The 20,072-nt window shown below is 43.0% G+C and overlaps 1 protein-coding gene across 15 annotated transcripts in view; it reads right to left on the bottom strand.

The window, feature by feature from the left end:
- The window catches only part of LOC124003629 (neuron navigator 2-like), a 139,870-nt gene that overhangs the window by 55,619 nt on the left and 64,179 nt on the right, over positions 1-20,072 (bottom strand). For 12 of the 15 annotated variants that reach the window (XM_046312137.1, XM_046312051.1, XM_046312113.1 and 9 more), the window contains 3 exons: positions 17,915-18,023; positions 14,510-14,890; positions 3,177-3,302 (listed from right to left, as the gene is read on the bottom strand). In XM_046312137.1, the coding sequence (XP_046168093.1) occupies positions 3,177-3,302; positions 14,510-14,890; positions 17,915-18,023 (616 nt within the window). Of the gene's footprint in view, positions 1-3,176; positions 3,303-14,509; positions 14,891-17,914; positions 18,024-19,046; positions 19,794-20,072 lie in introns of those variants that run through there. The other 3 variants (XM_046312129.1, XM_046312179.1, XM_046312161.1) reach the window with 2 other exon arrangements.

The raw sequence follows: 20,072 nt of genomic DNA, 5'->3' as shown, positions 1-20,072 counted from the left end.
TCCTCTGGTTTTCACAGCTGGACTTCTAGCTTGTGATTGGGTAAGAGAGCCAGTGGGCCAGTGGGCGTTCATCAACATTACACGAGATAGGAAGTCTTTCAATAGCAAACGGGCCCGAGTGACATCCCGTCCGATCACACCGACCCTGAGAACGTTCTCATTCCTCCACATCACATTTAAAACATGCCAATTCACATTAATAAACATACAAAAAAAAACACTTACTCAGCAGTTTACATTCTCCACTTTGTTATATTGTTCTCTGTATCCAGTTTGTCCCTTTGCGTTGCAGACAGCCTCTCATTCCCACTGCATGCATAACAGAGCAGAGCCGGAGCCCGGTCTGCACACCAAGGAGCTGCACTCAACAGGTAAGCAGCCCAGCAGACAGACAGCACGGTCACGACGACAGCCCTCTGCCAGCCACCCAGACAGCCACCCAGACAGCATAGGGTTATCACTGATCACTATCAGCCCTCAGCTCAGACAGACAAAACCGGAGGATTCTAAGCTATCAGCATTGTGCTCCCCGACAGACTGGAGTAGAGCCCCTCCCTGCTAGTTCTCTCTCTGATTGAGGTGTGTGTGTGTGTGTGTGTACAGTCGAGAGTCCTAGGGCTAGAGCAATGAGACACGGAAGATCCTCCCCTCTCTCTTTTTCCTCTCCACCACATTCAAGCCCCCTCCAGCGCACTCTGCTACTCCCACATACATTGCTGGTGCTCCACTCCTCTGCGTGTGTGTATGCCTCTCTAATCATCATCTGAATACAAATGCATGTTTGTACTGTAGGTGTAGCTTTGAGGGGATGGATTCTCACTTGAAATGCAGCCGAGCTAAACGCAGCGCAAATGCTCAAACAGACCGGTGGAAAGAGGTTTTGGCGAACACAAGTACTCTGGAACTACTGTAAGAACTATAAAAACGGGCCAGGTTTCGACATCAAATCAAATATCCGATGCATCTCTGTCTGAGACAACACAGTCCTCCCTTCAAAAATGCCGCTTTCAAAAAGCCCTTGTAGGGCTGAGATTACAGAGTGGAGCATCGATCAGAGTCCGAGAGACACAGCGTAGGGGCTTTAAAAAAAAAAAACGTTGTCAGCATCTCAAAGACAATAAGGCTGAGCAACTGCGACGGCTGGGGGAGAAGAGCGCATGTAATCAGGCAGGGTGCCAGGTTACACTGTTCTGTCTACCTCAGACTGCCTCGAGGCAGCGGACTGCTACCAGACCCCCCCCCCCACACACACACACTGGCTCTGAGCCTCCAGAATACACATGCATACATTTACACAGCCATGGTTAGGACACAGCTTACACCGTCCTGTCAGCCACATCACAGGTCTGATTTTACTTCCTCTCGGTCACCTAATTTGAACCGTTGGTTAAAAAAAAGACGCAAAAGTAGGTTTTCATTAAGGCTCTCTTGTTCTTGTTGTCACAATCTTCACCTGACCATGCCCGCGCAATCTTTACAATTCTAAAGATGTATAACAAAGAGCAGATGAAACAGAGGTAAAAAAAAGTATTTCTATTTTTTCTATTTTTTTTTATGACAAAACAACTGGTTTGCCATGTTGCCAGAGTTTGCTGGTCCTCTATGTCTCCCGTTGGAAGCAGAAGCTCAGTGTGTCTGTGTCGAGTCGTGGCCTGTGGACTTTCCACTGGAGCCCAGGGTAACAGGGGGGAAGGAGGACTGAGTTTCCATGCCTGGAGTAAAGAGGGCTGTGTCCAGACAGGTTGGACACCGTGGGGTGGGACTATCTAACATTCTGCAGGATGGAGAGTCGAGTAAAAAGAATCGGCACCCTCATGCGTCTAGACTACATGTACAGTTACACAGGTACACGAAAGACGGCATAGGTACGGCAATAAAATGGTCATTTTCTTTGCGAACGTGCATGACAGAAGTCCGTGCAATTATCAATGGTAGCGATACTGTTTCTGCTGTTATGGTTGTTATTCCTGCCAGTAAGTGAGCTCAGCTGCTCTCGTGTAAGGTGGTCCATTATTACAGCCACTAGAACCCCTCTAATGTGTCCCATTAGCTCTAACTCTGTGGGAGGTGGGCTGGCACCGGGTTTGTGCTTTATACTAATCTTGTTAATACGTGGAACCACCTTAATTAATTACCCCCCCCCCCCGACGGAATTCTTGATCTCTCGACAAAGGCCCAAACCAAAAACGGTACTGTTAACAAGTGTTGACTGTGTTGCCGTACCATCTGTGATGTCTATTTAAGATAGTAGTGTCCTTTCTGGTGTAAACCTTTGTTCACAACTGTAGACACCTTCATCAATAAATCAGGACAACCCCTGTTGGTTTGTGCGTAAAGCCCACAGGGCAGTTTTCTGTGCGGAGGAACACAGCTGGATCGTCTTTGTGTACCTCTCTGACCTCCATTCCTTAGGTTGTAAACACCACGAGGGAATCAGAAAAGAGATGAGCCTGCAATGTAGTCTAGATCTGTAACACAGGCACATGGGAGAGGAATCAAGAGAGCGTACAGCGTTGTATAGAGCCATTAGAGAACTCCCCTTCTCATATTGCTGAAATGAACAGCAAACCAGTTTTAAAAATACATATTTTTAAAGATAATGGAAAACCTCACAGCACAATACCTCTTCCCTATTGGACCTTGATATTTTGTAGTTCTGTACTTGAGCTGTTCTTGTCTATTGATGTTCTGTATTATGTCATTCTGTATTATGTTTCATGTTTTGTGTGGACCCCAGGAAGAGTATTATTATTAGGGGATCCTAATAAAATACCAAAATACCCCCAAAAAGGAGTTGGTTGGCTGAAGACAATGACGGGGGGGGGGGGGGGTGCTGTGAGTGTCTACTGTCTACTCCGAAACCATCCATTACCCATCCATAGCCTGTAGCACTGAGGAAAATGCAGTCTGTTTTCACTCAGACTCAGTCAGCCTCCCAACAATGGCAGCTCTGTTGCTTCTAGACTGATCCTATTGGATGACTCAACATTCTACTGGATTCTTTGGCAGAAGCAGGGACCTAATCCACAAACCAATCCAAAACTGGCCAAACTTACAGTAAACCTCTGTCCGGTACATGGTTCCTCGATAGGAACGTGTGACTGTACAGAAGCCTCACCTGACCCAGACACTACAGGTGGGGTGAGGGGACAGGGGAAGGGGTGGTGCTGACCTACCTGTCAGTGGCGTCCCCTTGGCCCTTGAATGTGTTGCGATGGAGCGTCTCTCGGACGGCGGCCATGCCATCTGGCAGGCGGTTGAGGCAGTGCGTGTACCGGCTCAGCCCGCCGTCCGTCATGTAGCTGCAGACAGACAACACAACAGGCCTGTCAGTCACAGTCTCTGTACCTGTCTCAATATCGGTGTCTGTCCTGGTCTCTGTCCTTGTCTCTGCCACAGTCCCTGTCTCAGTCCCTGTTAGTCTTGGTCACTGTCCATGTCTCTTTATTTGTCCCTGTCCTTGTCTCTGCCACAGTCCCTGTCTCTGTCCTTGTCTCCGTGTATATCTATGTCCCTGTTTCAGTCTCTGTCTTTGTATATGTCCCGGTCCCTGTTTTTGTCCCTGTTTCAGTCTCTGTCCTTGTCTCAGTGCCACTCTATCCCGGCCTCGGTCCCTGTCTCTGTCCCTGTCTCGGTCTCTGCCCCTGTCTCTGTCCATGTCCCTGTCTCGGCCCCGGTCCCTGTCTCGGTCCTAGTCTCAGTCTCGGTCCCTGTCTCAGTCTCTGTCTCGGTCCCTGTCTCAGTCCCTGTCTCAGTCCCTGTCTCAGTCCCTGTCTCAGTCCCTGTCCCGGTCCCTGTCCCTGTCCCTGTCCCTGTCTCGGTCCCTGTCTCGGTCCCTGTCTCAGTCCATGTCTCTGTCCCGGTATCTGTCTCGGTCCCGGGCTCTGTCTCAGTCCCGGTCTCTGTCTCGGTCCCTGTCTCTGTCTTTGTCCCTGTATCTGTCACATCTCTGTCTCTGCTGTGTTACATGACAGGCTGTACCGATCCACTTCACTGACAGGATTACAGCCTTCAACACATTACAATCCTGTTATATACTTTTATGCTGTGTCTGACCTGACGACCCCTATACAGAACAACCATGACGTATGTCATCCGGAAAATGCACTGGAGACAGCTCAGTTGGAGACGCATATTTGGTTCGTATCATCTGGTAACACTATCATTGTTATTCCACATAGTATGTGTGTGATGTCAGTGCCAATAATACCGCAAAAAAAAAGAAAAACCACGATATCTCCTGTCAACATGGCTACAGAATATGGCACGGGCATTCAGAACGGTCACACCATCCCTGCAGTAGGAGAGGTGGGGGTTTGACACGACGGAAGAAATGACAACATATAAAACAGAAGAACGTGCCCAACGTCATCTCAGCATACGAGACGATTAACCCCGCCGCAGCTAAATAAACATTCACATTTGCTCTCAGTCAACACCATCACCCATTTTCAGTTACTCATTTCGAGGGCCATTGTCATGCCTTCAGCCCAGAGCAACGCCATAGGCTTACCAGCTTAGGTTGAGATAAATTCATTGAGGCAGTCCCATTGAAAGCACAGCTTTACTGTCATCCCTGCAACTTCACATAATCCCGAGCACGGTTTCACGCTAATCCAGGTGACGCAGGGAGTCTCGGCGTGTCTTGGAGTGTGACAGGAAATCATGGGAAACTGCCTGTTTAAACTACCACTCATTAAACACATACAATTGCTTCCCAAGCCTGTAGTACTACTTTTGTAAAAATGTTTATGGGTTTGTTACTGCAAAGCATTTTCTATCTCTAACTGTTAGGAGAGTTGAGCAACACCCAATCTGAGGGCTTGGTTTTGAAAACAAAAAGTGAGGAAGTTCATGTTACCATTGTCATGTTGTGTGTCCCAGAGCCATTTATAACCATGTATATTGATGGCTTTGGTGTGTAGAGACACGACAGCTCCCAAATCAATGTTGAAAAGGTGAATTTGAGCCATAATGAAAGCCACATTTCAATGGGACTACTGATTAACTTGGGTTTTGTCCACTCATTTTGGGAGTCATTACTTGAAGTCCTTCAGTCAGTTTAGGCTTTTTCACATAAAACATTTTTTATTTTCTTCTGCTTTAATTTTTTTTTTGAGTAGATTGAAAAACATACCTGTCAATATTGAGCTTCTAGAAAATGCCAATCCTGCAGGTTGGTCAGAGGAGAGATTTCACTACTGAATGGTCAACTAAAGGTGATCCAACACAAAGTCATCCGAGTCACCCAGCCAGTTCTCCTTTACTACTATCCTCTCTTTCTTTGTATCTCTTTCTCTTTCTCTGTCGCTCTCTCTCTCCTTAACACAACTGCCCTCTCTCTCGCTCTCTAGCCCTCTCATCCCCGTCAAGTCTGTTCAGATGGCGGAGCTCTTTAGGAGGAATGATGGGGTCATTGGTAACAGAAGGAGCAGACGAAGGACCAGGGAGCTGCAAGCTCAGTGTTTCAGGCGGAGGCAGAGTGAGAGGAAGAGGGGAAGGACATGGCAGTACAGGACAGGAGGGGAGGGGGTGTTGTTTGCGGAAGGGGTAGGGGTAAGAGGAGGGGCCGGGGTAAATGTCTCGGGGGTATGGGCCGTGAGTCAGGGAGTAGCTGATTAGAATGATTTTCCTCAGAGCATCTTCCCCGATTAACTGGAGGAGGGATATGATTTGTTAAGGTCGCAATAGGTCACTTTTTGGGCAACCCAACCAAATTCACATAGAAATGTGAGTTATTGATCTGTCATTCTTATTGAAAGGAAGTATAAGAAGCCGTAGATATGTTCTATATGCGCTATTTCTATGCGGCCCATTCCTACGTTTCCTTTCACTTTCGGTTTTATACACCAGCTTCAAACAGCTGAAAATACAATATTTTTGGTTATGGAAAATATATTTCAAAGCGGTTTAGATGGTACAATGATTCTCTACACAATGACTGCTTTTTTTGTCAAATAAATTAGGCAAACTTTTAGAATTGTAGGAATCAGGAAATTACCCTCAAACTGAGCAAACAGAGAGACTTTGATATACACCCCAAAATCATTTGTACAAAAAATCCTTACTCTCTAAAAAGTTACTGTTTAAGCAAACCTGATTATGGGCTTTAGGTAATAACACTTCATAGTGAGTGATGAAAGAGAGAGACACCAACCTAAATTCAATATCACCTTTCATCTCAAAGATCAGGAAGTACCAATTACACGCAAGCCCCGGCAGCACTAGCCTGAACAAAAAGCCCAGCATTTCCTCTGATAAGCAAAAGACCTAAACAGCAGCCACATGTCCTGGGACGAACTCTTTTGAGTGGTTCGAGGTGGACAGTGACTGATAATAATAATAATAATAATAATAATAATATATGCCATTTAGCAGACGCTTTTATCCAAAGCGACTTACAGTCATGTGTGCATACATTCTACGATAACAACATTAGACCATTAGACCATAACAACATTAGACCATAACAACATTAGACCATTAGACCATAACAGCATTAGACCATTAGATCATAACAACATTAGATCATAACAACATTAGATCATAACAACATTAGACCATTAGAACATTAGACCATAACAACATTAGACCATAACAACATTAGACCATAACAACATTAGACCATTAGATCATAACAACATTAGACCATTAGACCATAACAACATTAGACCATTAGACCATAACAACATTAGACAATTAGATCATAACAACATTAGATCGTAACAACATTAGATCATAACAGCATTAGACCATTAGATCATAACAGCATTAGACCATTAGACCATTACAACATTAGACCATAACAACATTAGACCATAACAACATTAGACCATAACAACATTAGACCATTAGACCATAACAACATTAGACCATAACAACATTAGACCATAACAACATTAGACCATTAGACCATAACACCATTAGACCATTAGACCATAACAACATTAGACCATTAGACCATAACAACATTAGACCATTAGATCATAACAACATTAGACCATAACAACATTAGACCATTAGACCATAACAACATTAGACCATTAGACCATAACAACATTAGACCATTAGACCATAACAACATTAGACCATTAGACCATAACAACATTAGACCATTAGATCATAACAACATTAGACCATAACAACATTAGACCATTAGACCATAACAACATTAGACCATTAGACCATAACAACATTAGAACATAACAGCATTAGAACATAACAACATTAGAACATAACAACATTAGACCATAACAACATTAGACCATTAGACCATTAGATCATAACAACACCAGACCATAACAACATTAGACCATAACAACATTAGACCATTAGACCATAACAACATTAGAACATAACAACATTAGAACATAACAACATTAGAACATAACAACATTAGAACATAACAACATTAGACCATAACAACATTAGACCATAACAACATTAGACCATAACAACATTAGACCATTAGAACATTAGACCATTAGAACATTAGACCATTAGACCATAACAACATTAGACCATAACAACATTAGAACATTAGACCATTAGACCATAACAACATTAGACCATTAGACCATAACAACATTAGATCATAACAACATTAGAACATAACAACATTAGACCATAACAACATTAGACCATAACAACATTAGACCATAACAACATTAGACCATAACAACACTAGACCACTAGATCACAACAACACTAGACCATAACACCATTAGACCATAACAACATTAGACCATTAGACCATAACAACATTAGACCATTAGACCATAACAACATTAGACCATTAGACCATTAGATCATAACAACATTAGACCATAACAACATTAGACCATAACAATATTAGACCATTAGACCACAACAACATTAGACCATTAGACCACAACAACATTAGACCATAACAACATTAGACCATAACAACATTAGACCATAACAACATTAGACCATAACAACATTAGATCATAACAACATTAGACCATAACAACATTAGACCATTAGACCATAACAACATTAGACCATTAGACCATAACAACATTAGACCATTAGACCATAACAACATTAGACCATAACAACATTAGACCATAACAACATTAGACCATTAGATCATAACAACATTAGACCATAACAACATTAGACCATTAGACCATAACAACATTAGACCATTAGACCATAACAACATTAGACCATTAGATCATAAAAGCATTAGACCATAACAACATTAGACCATTAGATCATAACAACATTAGACCATAACAACATTAGACCATTAGACCATAACTGATGTGACTGGAGCTAAACTGTAGGCAGCTATTAAAGCGGAGTCAGACCAGTTGTTGACGAACCAGCCGGACAGGTAAAAACCCCTAACCGTTGTCAAAGGAGGGAGTGGAGTGTATTCCTTATGCCTTCCTGTTAAAACAACAGCACCGACATGGGGAAACAAAAGACAAGTTATGATTTTGAATTAACCGCCTGCTGCCATGAGACACGCCACAACGGATGACTCATTGACTGGCTCACTTTGTTATTAAGAAATAACGCAAATGTAATTCAATGCAAGCAAACCAAGTACAAAGCAATATATTTCCAAGAAGGTCAGTGGCATATGGTATATACACTGCTCAAAAAAATAAAGGGAACACTAAAATAACACATCTTAGATCTGAATGAATGAAATATTCTTATTAAATACTTTTTTCTTTACATAGTTGAATGTGCTGACAACAAAATCACACAAAAATTATCAATGGAAATCAAATGTATCAACCCATGGAGGTCTGGATTTGGAGTCACACTCAAAATTAAAGTGGAAAACCACACTACAGGCTGATCCAACACTGATGTAATGTCCTTAAAACAAGTCAAAATGATGCTCAGTAGTGTATGTGGCCTCCACGTGCCTGTATGACCTCCCTACAACGCCTGGGCATGCTCCTGATGAGGTGGCGGATGATCTCCTCCCAGACCTGGACTAAAGCATCCGCCAACTCCTGGACAGTCTGTGGTGCAACGTGGCGTTGGCGTGCTTGCAGTGGGCCATCCAATAACTCTGGTTACTGAACAACACCGGTCGGTTTGAGCAGAGACAGTTAACCTGCAGCAGGTCACTCATTTGTACTAAGTCACTCAACTCTCGACCACATCAGACCTTGGTTCAAAACAGAGTGAAACCCAGTAGAGTTTAAAGGTTACGTTAGTATTAGGCCTATGTGTTAACCCAACCAGAAAAAAATACAAAATAGATTTTTAAATAGATTTAAAAAATACAGTGAAATATTTAAAATTGGCTAAATATTGTATTTATTTATACATTTGAAATACATTCCAAAATATATAACAGCATTCATGTAAAATGTGTATATTAATATAGGTCAAATGTATATCACAATATATGTTAAATGGTTCAGAAAATGTATTTAATGTATTTAAAAATACATTCTGAAATAGATTAAAGAATGTATTTTAGAATATATTTTCACATGCTTTTTCAAACCGATTGTGTTGCAAAATGCGAGGTCCCACTGACTCTTAAGTAAAAATAATTTGAAGTACTACTTATTTAGTAGTTTTTGGGATATCTGTACTTTACTATTTATATTTTTTGACAACTTTTACTTTTACTCCACTACATTCCTAAAATAATGTACTTTTTACTCCATACATTTTCCTTGACACCCAAAAGTACTCGTTACATTTTGAATCCTTAGCAGGACAGGAAAATGGTCCAATTCAGACTCTTATCAAAATAACACCACTGTCATCCCTACTGCCTCTGATCTGGCGGACTCACTAAACACAAATACTTCGTTTGAAAATTACTTCTGAGTGTTGGAGTGTGCCCCTGGCAATCCGTAAAAAAAAGTAAACATTTATAATCGCGCCGTCTGGTTTGCATAATATAAGGAATGTGAAATGATTTATACATTTACTTTTGATACTTAAGTATATTTAAAGCTAAAGACCTTTACTCAAGTAGTAGTATACTGGGTGACTTTTACTTGAGTCATTTTCTATTCAGGTATCTTTACATTTACTCAAGTACTGTACAAATATAGTTAGGATTTTGTACAAAAGCTTCACCTGACTGGTATCTTAGCAGGTAGAGTAGGGAACTATGGCACATTCAAAGGACCTGAGGGTATGAGGTCAAATCCCGTTTAAAGGCACACTATTTCGATTTTAAAGAAAGAAGTGAAACCACATTTTCTGCGCTGTTGTTTAAATAATTTGTTTTATTTTGTATAGTATAAACTCCTAAATAATGCCATAGATTCAGTTTCTGAAAAATGGTAAACTTGAAGGCAAAAAAGGGAAGCATGATGTGAACTCTGTGTATTCCAACAGACTGCTACTAAAGCCAACGACTTATCGCTGCACCACAACGCTTTGATGAAAACAGTGGAGAAAGAAACACTTGTCTGATCATTAAACACTGCTATTGAATGGTGACCAGAAGATGTCACTAATGTGCATTGTTCAGAGTAATGAACTGTTTTTCAGCACAATATAGTGAAAGCCTCAGTTTCCCATCACTAGCTGTTGACTGTATTAACGATGAAACTTCAGAAGATCTTCAGTAGCACATGCAATTATGTCAGTGTCATTGCTCCTGCAGAACAGGCAGTGTACAAACTTAAGCTCCAACCAGAGAACACAACATAACACATTAACTGGCATGACAATCCGTCACATGGTGAGGCCAAAAAGCACTACGACAAAGCCACACCCCAACACGCCATGCCTCCAAGTCTTCTCATAGGCTACTGCTGCTACAATATATTTTGTCAAAATTTGGCTTGGGCTGTGAACACATATATACCATATACCAGGGTACTTGGAAATAGCCTCGGGCTTGGTTTTTCAAAAACACTCAGTACCATTGAAACAATTATTTTGAAGTTTTAAAAATACATTTTTATATTTGTAGCTACACTTTTAAGAAAATACCTGCAGTCAACTTGTGCAATATGTTAGGAGATAAAACAGATCGCATTCTTCCTTTCATCTGTCACATTATTTGACATTATGAAGCTTACCATACTGTAGTTCCCCAGGACAGTTGAGCCAGTCACGCTTTTGTTTGTACATTGCACAATGGGAGAAAGCGGGAGCAGATGAGTCCAGCTGTTTATTGACAGGGATCTGGGTTTACATTGATAGTCAACAGTGTTGTTTTTGCTTCAATAGAGTGATAAGAGACGTGCAACTATAGATTTCCTTCACACGTGCAACACATTAGGCAGAAAATAGCTTCATTGTAATCAGATGACAACAGAAGTAAATGAGTTTACAATGAAAAAGCAAGGTATTTTTTTGGAAAAAAAAACATCATAGAAGGAACGTAACCAGCTACATTTCCTCATGTTTTGCTTAAACTTAATCTGGCATTTTACCGGAGAAAAGTAGGCTGGCTATCCCGAGAAAGGCTACACATCAGTCAGAGCCCTGTCTTTTGATAGAAAGCCCATTTGTGAATTCTCATCAGAGTGGAGAAGCGCGTGGAGTGAAGCACAACATTTGTTTGATGCTGAGCAGAAATGACAAAAAAAAGCATTTTAGATACGCGTTTTAACTTTTTTTCCTGCGTTAAAAATGAAGAATTCTGCGTTAGGGCAACCCCTAAGTTTAACTTGCTAGTTATCTAAGTAAGTGGCTGAATTAATAAGATCACGGAGCATCATAGTTTGTTAGCTTTCTGCCGTGTTTGAGAAGTCAAAGCCCTTTGCATGAGTTATCTACAGCTGCCACTGCAGCTTGATTTCCTTGCGTTTTTCCCACTCTCTCTTCAGGGCCGTCTGCTTCTCCCCCCTATCTTCTCCTGAGCAGAGCAGTCAGGCCCATTGCCGTAGAGAGACACCCCAGACACCACACAGACACAGCGTGTACACAGTACTCTTCTTCCTTCAGACAAGCATGCGTCAAAACTTTGTTCATTTGCACAATGTCTCTTGTTCACATTCGCTTGTAAATATCAAAACTCACCAAAAAAATAACATTTGGTAGCTCCTACCTATATATGTATTACTTTATGAGTTGGACTGCCTGGTTTTACAATTTGTTTATTTTCATTTGCGCTAGTTAGCATATTTAGGTAGCAGCCTCCATGGAAATTCGCTATTACTTGTGCTAATTTTGTTTGCATTCTGGTAATAGACACCCAATGGCTTTTTTTCTGCATTTTTGGCGCCCCCTTGTGTACTAAACCAGTAATACCGTGAGAGAAGGACGGTATGATGATATGAAAATCTGCATACCGCCCACCCCTAGTCAAAATGCATTTTCATTGCACGTGACACATTCCAAAAGCATACCAAAAGTACTAACATGCATTTAAATTACTACAAAAATGACTACAAACACAATACATTATTGGTCATGTAGTGACTCCATGTCTTTCATGCACATATGACAAATAAACAAATGAACTTGATGAGAGAATTGCAACTAACGTCCAATAGGCAGAACTTAACATGTACTGGGTCATTCCACGAAATGAGTGCTTTTTTGTTGTGCCCCTTTGATAAGTTAAGTAGAAATGATGCACCCATATATAATTTTAAAAGCCAAATATATCGTGCCCTTAAATATACACCACATGGAGAGTTCAATTGATCTGATTTTCAATATGAATAAAGACTAGTGCAAGTACTCTTTTTGGCAATTTTCTGGTGTTTTGGGGTGAAAACTGAGCATAACATGTTAACCCTGTTAACCATAGTTAGACAGGCTAGAAATGTGTGAATAATTACATTTTTGTTGTTGTTGTGAATCTTGCATTCAATTGTGTGCAATTTTCCTTCTGTAGCTCAGTTGGTAGAGCATGGCGCTTGTAACACCAGGGTAGTGGGTTCGATTCCCGGGACCACCCATACGTAGAATGTATGCACACATGACTGTAAGTCGCTTTGGATAAAAGCGTCTGCTAAATGGCATATATTATTATATTATTATATTAATTGCCCTTCCCACACAACACGCTTATATTCCTCCTGTCACATGGGGATTAATGGCTGATTTAACTAGTAATTACCAGTTGGAGGGCAGTTCAAGTGTATTTTTACCAGATGTTCCCACTTCCCACTTGGTTACGAATGCACCATAACACAGCTAACCAGCCACCGTAGAGCCGTATAATACCACTTATTAAAAGCACAAGACCTTGACATATTGTGGTGTGTTGTACGACGTATAGTTTTTGTTTAAATCGATAAAAATGAGAAATAAAAAATAGCAAAAACAGGCACTAGATTTCTTTTCATTATTTAATGAAGCTGGAGCGAGGCACTTTGCTATAGTCTTTTTTTTTACCTCTCGAGATGGGAGAATATATATATTTTTTAATGAGGTTGAACATGTGCTATTCATGACAGAATGTAAAAAAGGATGTGACAATTCAAATTTATATCACTTCCAAAGAGTAATTTAAGAAGCTGAATTAGGAACCACTTTGTCCACCCTGTAGACTCGATGTCAATGGCCAAGCATTTCTGGAATATTGTCAGGCATTAAACGCATTTGAGCAAAAGATGCAAATATATCTAGTGTATACGTATTTTTAAATACATTTCACGTGACATTAAATACAAGGAATAATTATTATTCCTTTCTTTGTATGGGAACTCGCACCCTTTGACAGGTGTGGTCGTCCTATCCTTTTTTGACAAAGTGCTATCACATCACCAAGACATTCATAATGAACTTGCATAAAGCTTTTCCAGAGCAAGGACCCTGTCACCACCGACCTTCTCCATTGCTTCCGGGTCCTAGAGGACAATCAGATAATAAGGACGATTGTGGTGAACAACATCCAAGTTCTCCAGCATCCAGTGCCTGTTTCAAGATGATGCTAAAGTAAACAGCCTATTTTGTCCAATTCCACTGAGATGAAACACACAGCATTCTATGTCATCACATCATCTACAGACATAACCCGACCTGCATTTGGCTCCGTGTCACATGACTTACCTCTTTGTGGAGACCTCTGGTTGACTATGTGAGGTTGTTTACCACAGAACCTCTCGAGGGCCAGTAAAGGAGAGGATTCAAATCGAAGCGGGACCAGCATTCTTTCTCTAGGAGTGAATAAGAGCTCTCGCTTTCTCATGTCATCTCAAAGCTAAGAAGAATATTTCCCATGAGCTGCTTTCTCTCTAGCGCACAGGGCAGTTTATTAAAAAAAAAATCAAAACTCTCTTCCCCCTGAGAGCTTTGCAAATAAGACAGCATGTTACCAAGCTATCTTCCAAACGAAAGACGTTGCCTGATGTCTCAAGTGATCTCTCATCTGCCGTTCTCTCTGAGCTACCACTGACAACTAAGAGACATTAGCAGAGAGGACAGTCACACTCACAAGGAGAGAAGACAGAAACACTACCATCTAGTGACAAGAAAGCAGAAAACAGAGGTGGTCCACTCATAGCAGGGTTATTGCTCTTTTGCTCTTCCCCTGGTTGTTTTCGTCAGTTGAATACATAAAAGTACAGATGTCGTGTGCACTCACCCACTGGAGACTTTGTCCATGCGGAGATTCTTCCCCAGCACGTCACCGTCGCTCATGTACCCCATGGTCTCCATGGCGATGCCCTCCAGCTCCTCCATCTTATCTGGCGGGTCCAGGTCACACACACTGTTCCTCTCCTGGCCTGGTGTCTGCCCGCCGCGGAGGTAGCGCCCGCTCTCGGGGCTCACCATGCGACTGGCACAGTCCCGTGTTGCCACCTCATACCCGTTCCCCACTGAGGGGGCGTCGCCCGCTTGCAGACGGGGGCTGGAGGGGCCCAGTCGCCAGGGCAGCGCTGGGTTGGGGCGGGGGGACAGGTTGAGCATGCCTCTCCCGCTGACCTCTGTGGTGACGTTGCCGTCAAAGGTAGTCTCCAGGGTACTGGGGAGAGAGATGGAGGCGAGGATGGAAGGAGGGTGGGGTGGGGTGGGGTGGGGGGTGGGGTGGGGGGTGGGGTAAGATCCAGATTCAAAATTAGATAGACCCCTGCTGCGAGAGGCTGTGGTGAGTCAGGAGCCAGACATGAACAAGTCCCTGTCCAGGGCAACGGGCTGTCACTCAAATAAATCAAAGGTTTTTTCAGGGGGTGAGTGGGTCAGGACAGGAGCCTGCTGAAACCAGCAGCATAGCCCAGCATACATTTCAATATGTTGGTCAGATGCTGGTCAAGCTGGTCTGACCAGAATCGTCTAGCTGGTCAAGCTGGTCTAACCAGCATGGTCAAGCTGTTTATGCTAGTTTACCACCATGCTCTAGCTGGTTTTGTTGTTGACCAGCCTTCGCTGTGTTTTGGACACTGGTGACCGATTAATCATTAATGGTTGATGATATTACTAGGTTAATTAGCTTGTCCTGCGTTGCATATAATCAATGTGGTGCCTGTTAATTTATCATCGAATCACAGCCTAATTCAACTTTGCCAAACGGGTGAAGCGCATTCGTGAAAAAAGCACATTCGTTGCACAAATGTACCTAAACCATAAACATCAATGCCTTTCTATGATGTGATATCTGATAGAGCAGTCTAGGCAGCAGCAGGCTCGTAAGCATTCATTCAAACAGCACTTCACTGCGTTTGCCAGCAGCTCTTAGCAATGCTTGAAACACAGCACTGTTTATATCTTCAAGCCTATCAACTCCCGAGATTAGGCTGGCAATACTAAAGTGCCTATAAGAACATCCAATAGTCAACGGTATATGAAATACAAATGGTATAGAGATAAATAGTCGACGCGTCATAATTCTTATAATAACTACAACCTAAAACTTCTTAACTGGGAATATTGAAGAACTGGGAATATTGAACCACCAGCTTTCATATGGTCTCATGTTCTGAGCAAGGAACTTAAACATTAGCTTTTTTACATGGCACATATTGCACTTTTACGTTCTTCTCCAACACTTTGTTTTTGCATTATTTAAACCAAATTGAACATGTTTCATTATTTATTTGAGACTAAATAGATTTTTATTTATGTATTATATTAAGATCAAATAAAAATGTTCATTGTTCATTCAGTATTGTTGCAATTGTCGTTTATTACCAATATATATATATACAAATTGGCCAATTAATCGGTAGCAGTTTTTTTTGGTCCTCCAATAATCGGTATCGGCGTTGAAAAATCATAATCAGTCGTTCTCTAATTTGGACACTCATGACCAGCCTTCACTGTGGTTTTGACACATACCAGCTTATGCTGGTGATGCTGGTATGCTGGTGACAAAGCTGGTCCAGCATGGTCTAGCTGATCTGACTAGCAGGTCTGACCTTGCCCATCATTATCATATTTCCCAGCATTCTCTATTGCAGCTGATTTTTTAGAATTGTTTGTTTCAATATCTTTTTTTTGTTTGTTGCGTTTTTCTGCATGTATTCATCTTATAGTAAACAAAGATTAATAACATGTTGTTTAAAAAAAATGTTTCTAAACTAATCCAATCTGTTAGTTGGACTTATCGCACCGGATACTGAAATGGTTGTTCCAGTTTAGATGGTTTGTGTCGTCTCATTTATCATACTTTCTAACCCTGGCAGACATTCTGCAAACATATTATGGGTGAACAAAAGTTCAAATGGTTGGATATCCCCACTCTGGCTAGATTCCAGTAGGAATTAAACGTCACTTTGCAAGCCAGCATGATGTGACTTGATGCTGGTTTTGCTGGTGACCAGCATAAGTGTCCAAAACACAGTGAAGGTGAAAACACGGCGAAGGCACCACAAAAACGCAACAAAGGCACCACAAAAACACAACAAAGGCACCACAAAAACACAACAAAGGCACCACAAAAACACAACAAAGGCACCACAAAAACGCAACAAAGGCACCACAAAAACACAACAAAAGCACCACAAAAACACAATGAGTCACCACGAAGACACAGATGAGGCTCGTCACCAGCAGCCATGCTGGACCAACCAATGCTGGTCTAAGACGGGGTTTTTCTTTCCAGCTGGGGAGTTACCTCTCTCACTCACTGACAGACTACAGATCAGACTGGTCAAAATGGCAAAAATAAAATATGTTCAATATACAAAACAATAAATGTAAGAGGTGGAGAGAGAGAGAGAGAGACATGAGATGAGCCACTTCAACATGAAAAGCTGCATTTACATGCCGTTCAGAGAGCATGTCAATCAAAACCCCATCAAAACTCCATTCAAATGCATATACTATGATAATGTTTGTCCTGGCTGAACAATCCTACGAGTTGAACTGAACTTTTCCCTCCCATATGATGCTAAAGAGTGTAGAAATGCTTTTAGCATTGTAGATCAGCCCACCAGGAGTGCTTTTCATGTATGTTCTCCCCTTTTATCGACTCGGGAGACAAAAGCAGCTTTTAACCCAGTGCTGGCTGACCACGGGGGTCCAGTCAACCCCTCTGAGCCGATTTCACGGCTGGGCTCAGGACGAGGCGACTGGGCAACACATCAGACCAAAGACAAAAGAGGGATGCCTCCAGATCAACATCTGCTCTACCAGTCCAACTGCCAATCAGGCTAAAGCCTTTAGACCCCGAAGGCAGACTCTGTCATGTAGACAAGATGGAATCCAAATGGTTCACATGCTGCACATAATGGTCCTCATTTTGAACGCTTCCTTCCCACATCAATCAAAATGAATGTCATGTTTTTGTTTCACCCTGCTGTTCTCCTGCCCTCGGTAATAGATCGCCGATGCATTACAGAGCTTGTGAAGACCCTGACATTAAATGCTCCGTGGAGAGCACTTTGCAAAGTAAGTATCCAATCATGTTTGGGAAGTGCGGCGCCAAACCACTCAAATAAACCTCTCAGTCCATAAGAGCATCAGAAATGACACACACCCGCACTTGCATAAAATGGGTGAGTAATGAGTGACACACACAGATGGTGCTGAAGCAAGGTCAGTGATCTACCTGTGGCTGATCTGTGTTCCCCTCAGGCTGGACATGGTCTCTTCCAGGTTCTGCCTCAGATCGGCAATGTTCTTGACCGTCCGCAAGCGCCTGGCCTCAGGGTCTTCACCTAGGAGTGGAGGGGGCGGGTCTGTTAGAGACAGCCTACCTGAAACAGCTGCTACGTCAAACCACACACGTGGCACAGGCTCGTCAGGACATCCTCAGAAATGTGCATCTTTCCTTCAAACGTACCCGTTAACACTTGAAACAGACCATTCACAACAAGAGGGTCCCAAACGTTGCATTACCTTCCTGTAGCTCCTTCAGGGCCAATCAGAAAAAATATACATACAAAAAAACGGCATATGAATTCTCGGTTCTTTTGAGGAAAGAAAACGTTGATAAAGTTCTTACGATCAGTCAAAACAGTTGCTGGGAAGGAGAAAAGCTTGGCCAACTAATTCACCCATTCACCCTTTTTCCAAATAAACATGAGCAGTAGGTGAGTGGAGGGTGTTGCTGGGCAGATTGAAATGTATTTGCCTATCACACACACACACACACACACACACACACACACACACACACACACACACACACACACACACACACACACACACACACACACACACACACACACACACACACACACACACACACACACACACACACACACACACACACACACACACACACACACACACACACACACACACACACACACACACACACACACGCTGCCGTGACATGGAAACGTGGGCTGGAGAGCTGAGGAGCACTACCAGTCAAGGCATTCCAGGGGGGCCTTGAAGGGAACACAAACGAGCCCATTCACAGGGCTAAACCTGCCCTTTACAACACCACTAACTCCTTACAGGCAGCCCTTTGATGGAGGGATTGTGTAACTTTTCTCCCGTCAGCTTCACTGAGAAACATAACGGTGAGGGCTGACGGAATGTTCCGCCGGCAGAGTAACGGTAACATGCTCTGAATGCTCTGAATGCTTTGAGAGCATGAACAAACTTTTGCTCTGCGATTGAAAAAAGCCGCATCTAAGTCCGAGAGGTCTGGGACAGTAAAGGAAAGCAGCCCTGAAGACCACATGCAGCGGGAGGGGCACACACACATGCACACATACACAAGCACTTACTCTCGTGTTTCTCATATATCTCCAGCATGGTGAGGAGGATCTCCTCGTTGAGTTGAGCGATGCCGTCCCAGACACAGGTCTGCTGCAGGTGCACCTGGTACAGCCGGCTCTGCCTCCGACTGGACACATAGTTCTCCTCCCAGGTCACATGCTTGGTTCTGACCTCTGACGTCCTGGCTGTCTGCCTCAGGGTCACAGGGTCACAGCTCTCGTCACCCTCTCTTCCTGGACTCTCCAGAGTCTCCACAGAGGTGTTTAGCTCAATGGCTGGTTGTCTAGTTTCATCTGGCGTTGGTCTGGTGGGGATGGGGATGTGACAGGCGGGGTGGCTGTGCTGGCTGGAGCCCCTCAGGGTAACACTGCCCAGGGACAGCCTGGTCCTGGTTCGGTCTCTGCTGTGTCCTACCTCTCTGCCACTGGCTCTGCTGGGTGAGGAGTCATTGCTGCTGCCATTCTTACCAACACCCTCCTTGTTTCCGTGAGGAAGCATTTCTTCTCTCTCCATGTAGTCCTTACTAGGTGCTCCAAGTCTCTGACACAAGTCCTGTCCGATATTGACACATCCTCTCCATGACACGTTAGGATTCGGATCGGAATAGAACGTAAGTGAGTGCTTGTTTTCTTGAAAATCCTTTGGCCTCGAATTGACAGAGAGAGAATGATGTCGCTGACACAACTGCTCCAGCGTTGCCCACTCCTCCTGTGGCGACTGGTTTGTCTGGAGAAAGGCCTCTCCAGCCATCCACAACGCACACACACACGCACACGCACGCACACACACACACACACACACACACACACACACACACACACACACACACACACACACACACACACACACACACACACACACAGACATACACACACACACACACAGACACACACACACACACACACACACACACACACACACACACACACACACACACACACACACACACACACACACACACACACACACACACACACACACACACACACACACACACACACACACACACACACAGTGTGGTGAGGAGCCTTGGC

Source organism: Oncorhynchus gorbuscha, linkage group LG02, assembly GCF_021184085.1.
Source record: "Oncorhynchus gorbuscha isolate QuinsamMale2020 ecotype Even-year linkage group LG02, OgorEven_v1.0, whole genome shotgun sequence".
Classification (NCBI taxonomy): domain Eukaryota; kingdom Metazoa; phylum Chordata; class Actinopteri; order Salmoniformes; family Salmonidae; genus Oncorhynchus; species Oncorhynchus gorbuscha.
This window is presented reverse-complemented; position numbering and strand designations above follow the sequence as displayed.